The 4,527-nt window shown below is 62.5% G+C and overlaps 1 protein-coding gene across 1 annotated transcript; it reads right to left on the bottom strand.

Annotated features, from left to right (window-relative positions):
- Nucleotides 1-593: 593 nt before the first annotated feature.
- LOC139604546 (Fc receptor-like protein 2) lies at nucleotides 594-3,807 on the bottom strand. The gene is made up of 8 exons (XM_071455677.1): nucleotides 3,777-3,807; nucleotides 3,002-3,232; nucleotides 2,508-2,762; nucleotides 1,738-2,007; nucleotides 1,346-1,648; nucleotides 1,179-1,262; nucleotides 798-819; nucleotides 594-711 (listed from the first exon to the last, which is right to left on the bottom strand). Exons 1-8 carry the CDS (start codon nucleotides 3,805-3,807, stop codon nucleotides 594-596), a joined length of 1,314 nt encoding a protein of 437 aa, XP_071311778.1.
- Between the last annotated feature and the right edge of the window lie 720 nt (nucleotides 3,808-4,527).

Below are 4,527 nucleotides of genomic sequence, written 5' to 3'. Positions count from 1 at the left end.
ACCTGCCCAGGGCAGCCCCAGCCCGCGGCAGCCAGCCCAGAGCCACCAGTGCCCAGCACCAGCCCGCAGCCAGCCCGCAGCAGCCCCTGCAGCCATCGCTCGCAATGCCAGAGACACGCAGGTGCCGTCCTTGGAAATCACGCCCAGCCACTCACAAAAGCCATGTGGGCTCGCCCTGGCTTGCAGCACACACACTCCATCTGCCGAGCTGATGCCCACAGAGCGCCCGGGCTTCTTGCGGTAACGCTGTCCCTGTCTTCTGTTTCTCTCTCTGTCCTTTTCCCTTTCTACTCCCTTCTCTTCCCCTTTGGTAAGAACCCTTACCCTCCTTTATCAATAAACAGTTCTCAGATAGAATATTGCCATGTTTGTGCTTCATTTTCATCCGAGAAACCTTTCAGCAAGAATCCTCCCCAAATCCCCCTTTTACAGTGGGATGGGACAGGGGTAGTGGGAGGGGGAATGGGGAGCACAGGCTGGCCTGTGTAGCCTCCCCCTGACCCATGACCACCTCCCTTGGAAGGATGGACAACCACAGGAGCCATGGAGGGAGCACCCCCAGTGTCACCCAGTGCCTCCCGCTTCCCAGAGCATCACAACTTTTGGTGTAGATTGTCATAGATGTCGCTGGGCTCCCACGGTTGCCTTTGCAGCTCCATGTATGTCGCCTGAGGATCCTCCACTGAGAGTGCCAGGGGGTCTTGGGGAGCCCTGTGGGAATAAGGGGATGTGTGGAAGGGGATGGGAGGTGCTGGGGGTTTGGGTAAAGGTGTATCATGGCTGGAGCCTGCACCCACCTTTCCTGGTGCTTCCTGGTATCTGCAAAGGAAAACTGGAGGGGTGACTTTGGAGACCCAGGGGCCCCCATCCGCCCCTGGGAATGCTGAACCACAACCAGACACACAATCCTCCCCAGGCCCCCCAGTATCCCTGATGCGCCCCCACTTGCACCAGCAGCCTGAGCCCCCAGAACCGCGAGCCTGGCAGGGAGGGGAACCCCTGATAGAACCCCCAACATCCCTGCAGGACCCTCCAACAGCTCCCAGGGCTCGGAGCCATGGACACTGGGGGCTCAGCCCCTCCCAAGTCAAGGGCTGTGGGTGTTGCCCTATGGCCCCCCTTCTGTGGGGCCCTTCCCACCTCTCTCCATGACCCCTGTCGCCCCCATTGTCACCCACCCACACGGTGCCACTGGTGCCAGGCCACAATGACACCCACGAGCAGGAGCAGGAACAAAAGGGCCCCACCGGCCCCTGCAGCCACTGCAAGAAACAGAGGGGGACACATCAGGGTCACCCATCCCCCCAGGGGTCATGAACATCCTGGTGACCCTGTGGGACCCCACCTGTGACCCAGGGTGAGCCAGGTGTCACCTCCAGGGCCACCTCTGGGCTGAGTGCCCGGAACACGCGGTGCCTGTCCTGTCCCAGCTGGTTGGTGGCCATGCACTGGTAGGTGCCCGAATGTCCCACATCGATGTCCCTGAGCTCCAGCAGGGGACCCTGGGCCACCTCCTGCCCATTGTGCAGCCAGGTGAAGGTGACAGGGGCTGAGCCCACCTGCACCGAGCAGTGCAGGGTCACGTTGTCACCTGCATGCACCTGGTGTGACAGGGGACCAGGGGTGATGGTGGCATTGGCCACAGGCACTGTGGGGACAGAGAATGGGCTGGCACAAAGAAAGGTGGGATGAGGGTGCCATGGGTGTGGTGATCCCCAGCCCGAGGGTCCCGCTCACCAAGGACGGTGACATTCATGGGGTCACTCTCGGCCATGCTGTCCCCGTCGCTGACCCGGCACCGGTACTGGCCGCTGTCATTGTCCCCAATGTGGTGCAGCTCCAGGCGGGGTGAAATGCCCAGCGGTGCCCCCGAGCCCTCCCGGTACCAGGAGAAGGACAGGGCACCTGTCCCCGTGGCCACCATGCAGCTCAGCACCAGGCTGTCCCCGAGTGCCACCTGTCCCCCGGGGGGCTGTGCTGACAGGGACACCCCCGAGAGCAGGACCCCTGCAGGGGGACAGTGAGGGACTGGGGACCCCGGAGGGGTGGAGGACATGGAGGGGAAAGAAGGGGATTGGAGGGGAGCAAAGAGGATCCCAGTGAGCAGAAGGGGACCCTGGGAGGCACGTTGGGACCTGGGGACAATTAGCGAGACCCTGTGGAAAGGGGGAGACCCAGGCAGGGATGGGGAACCAGATGAGAGACTGAGGAGCCTCAGGGAATGATTTGGGATTTAGAGATGGGCGGGAGGACCCAGGGAAGGCACAGAGACCAGAGGGTAGAGCAGGGACCTTGGAAGGGATGGGGAATCCAGGGAGGGCTGGGGAGGACAAAGAGAGGAATGAGGGATCTGCAGGGGGAACTGGGCAGTCATGGGGGAAACCAAGAGGGACTTGGGAAATTTGGGGTGACCCAGGGAGGAGTAAAGAGAGGGATGAAGGATTCAGGCAGTGCTGGGGAAACCCTCAGAGGATGTTGGGCTTCCCTGTCCCCATCCTTGCACTCACTGTGCACTGTCACTGTCACCGTCTCTGAATCTCTCCTCTGTGACGCCACCCAGCCCGTGCAGTGGTAGCGGCCACTGTGGTGCAGCTGCAGAGGGGACAGGGAGAGCTCAGTCCCATCATGGAGCCCCTCCAGCTTCTTCCCATCATGGTAGAAGTACACATCCGTGAGTGGTTTGTTCTGCCAGCTCCGGCAGCGCAGTGTCACCGTGTCCCCCTCCAGCAGCGTCCGTGCTGGCACCTGCAGCACCAGCCAGCCTGAGGGACAGAGGGGTCCTGTCACACCAGGGCCATCAGGAGGGTCATGATGGCACCGGGAGGCACCAGGAGCCACCCATTGTGAGAGAGAAGTCTCCTTGCACAGGGATGGTCTGGGTTGTCCCCAGAGGAGGGGATGGGCTCTGGTCACACCAGGAGGTGACCCATGGAGCAGAGCCCAACCAGAACCGTCGGGGTCCCTGTGGGTGCCAGGCTGGGGACATCCAAACCCCCCTCACCATGTAAGACTGTCACCGTAGGGCTGTGCCCGGTGCCAGGTCTGTCACACGTGTAGGTGCCACCTTCGGTGACAATGAGGTGGTCACGTCCCTGCTGCCACCAGCGCTGCCCGTCCTTGTACCAGGTGGTGGCACCAGCGGTCCCCAAGCCCTGACAGATCAGTGTCACCCGTTCCCACAGCAATGCTGGTCTCCAGGGGGGCACCACGAGGAGCTGGGTGGTCTGGGCACCTGTGGGTGACAGGGGACACCAGCCTGCCAGGGCCAGCGTGGGGCTGGGGACAGTGGGGTGGGGCCATGGCATCCCCTGAGGACTCACCAGCGATGCCGAGGGTCTGGGCTGGAAGGGAGAAGGGACAGGGCTGGGTGGGGGTGGAACCATGGGGACAGAGGCACAGGGATAGGGGGCGTGGGGGATGTGCCCAAAGTGTCCTTGTGTGACATGGACCCCTTGGGGACAGGGACACTGCGGCCACCCCTTGCTCAGGCAGGACATGGGGCACTGTGGGCACCCCTGAACTGGGGATGTCACAGCCACCCCATGCTGGCACAGGTCACCCCCACCTGCCCCATGTTGCCTCCCCGAATCCCTGACCCCCTGTTTTTTTCCCCACAGTCCTGTCCCCCTTCCCCTGTCCCCAAAGCCACCCCATGGCTCCAGTGACCTCATGCACTGGTTCTGATGGCCTTGGGGACCTCTGGGGACCCTGCAGCCCCCCTGTGCACCCTCCCCTCCCTATCCCTGGGGTGTCAGGCCCGTGCCCAGGGCACTCACCCCACAGGAGCAGTGCCACCTTCCCAGCCATCCCGGTGTCCCCAGCCATGTGCACTGGCTGTCACTTGCTGCCGGGGGTGGCTGTCCCTGTCCCCCTGGTGGTGGCTCTTTGGCCAAAGGGGAAGCAAGTGAGGTCAGGTCTTGTCCTCATGTGTTGGTGGCCTCTGGTGGGGGCTGGGTGGCCACAAGCACAGGATCATGGGGATGTGGCCATGGGGACAGCTGTGGGAAGGGTGCAAACAGTCTGGGTACAAGGCTGGGTGGACAAAGTGGGACATGGGTTTCTCACGAGTGGGGAGCTCAGGGGTTTGGGGAGCCAGGGATGGGGTGCCAGGGAATGGCAGTCCTGAACTGGGGGAGTTACTGGGAATGGGGGTGCCATGGGAATGGGGGTGCCCAGAGCTGGGGGGAGTCAGGGATGGGAGTCCCAGGGGGACGTGGGCTCCAGGGATTTTGGGTCATGGGATGGGGATGCTGGGGGAATAGTGGATCCCGTGGGAATGGAGGTCCTGGAAGAATCAAGGTCCTGGGGAAAGGAGGATTTCAGGGGATGGAATGAACTGGAGAGGGTACCTTGGGAGTAGGCTGCTGGGCCATGGAGATCCTGGGGAATGTCAGTACTTGGATGGGGGTTGCAGAGGGGAGAGACACAAGAAATGGGGGTCCCATGATTTGATTTCCAGGGGAATGGAGGTCACGGGGATGGGCAGTGGCTTGGTGAGCCCGTGGTTCACAGCTCCTTCCCTGGGTG

Source organism: Agelaius tricolor, unplaced genomic scaffold, assembly GCF_023055355.1.
Source record: "Agelaius tricolor isolate 1412-34295 unplaced genomic scaffold, bAgeTri1.0.p SCAF_52, whole genome shotgun sequence".
NCBI lineage: Eukaryota > Metazoa > Chordata > Aves > Passeriformes > Icteridae > Agelaius > Agelaius tricolor.
Note: the sequence above shows the minus strand (reverse complement) of the source record. Positions and strands in the feature narration are given on the sequence as shown.

Bases quoted from the DNA above. Each gene is read 5' to 3' on its own strand.
- LOC139604546 (XM_071455677.1), bottom strand. From the start codon at position 3,807: ATGGCTGGGAAGGTGGCACTGCTCCTGTGGG. The intron at 2,008-2,507 runs GTGAGTGCAAGG...GTCCCCCTGCAG, and splicing joins GGTGACAGTGACAGTGCACA to GGGTCCTGCTCTCGGGGGTG. The intron at 1,263-1,345 runs GTGGGGTCCCAC...TGTTTCTTGCAG, and splicing joins TGGCTCACCCTGGGTCACAG to TGGCTGCAGGGGCCGGTGGG.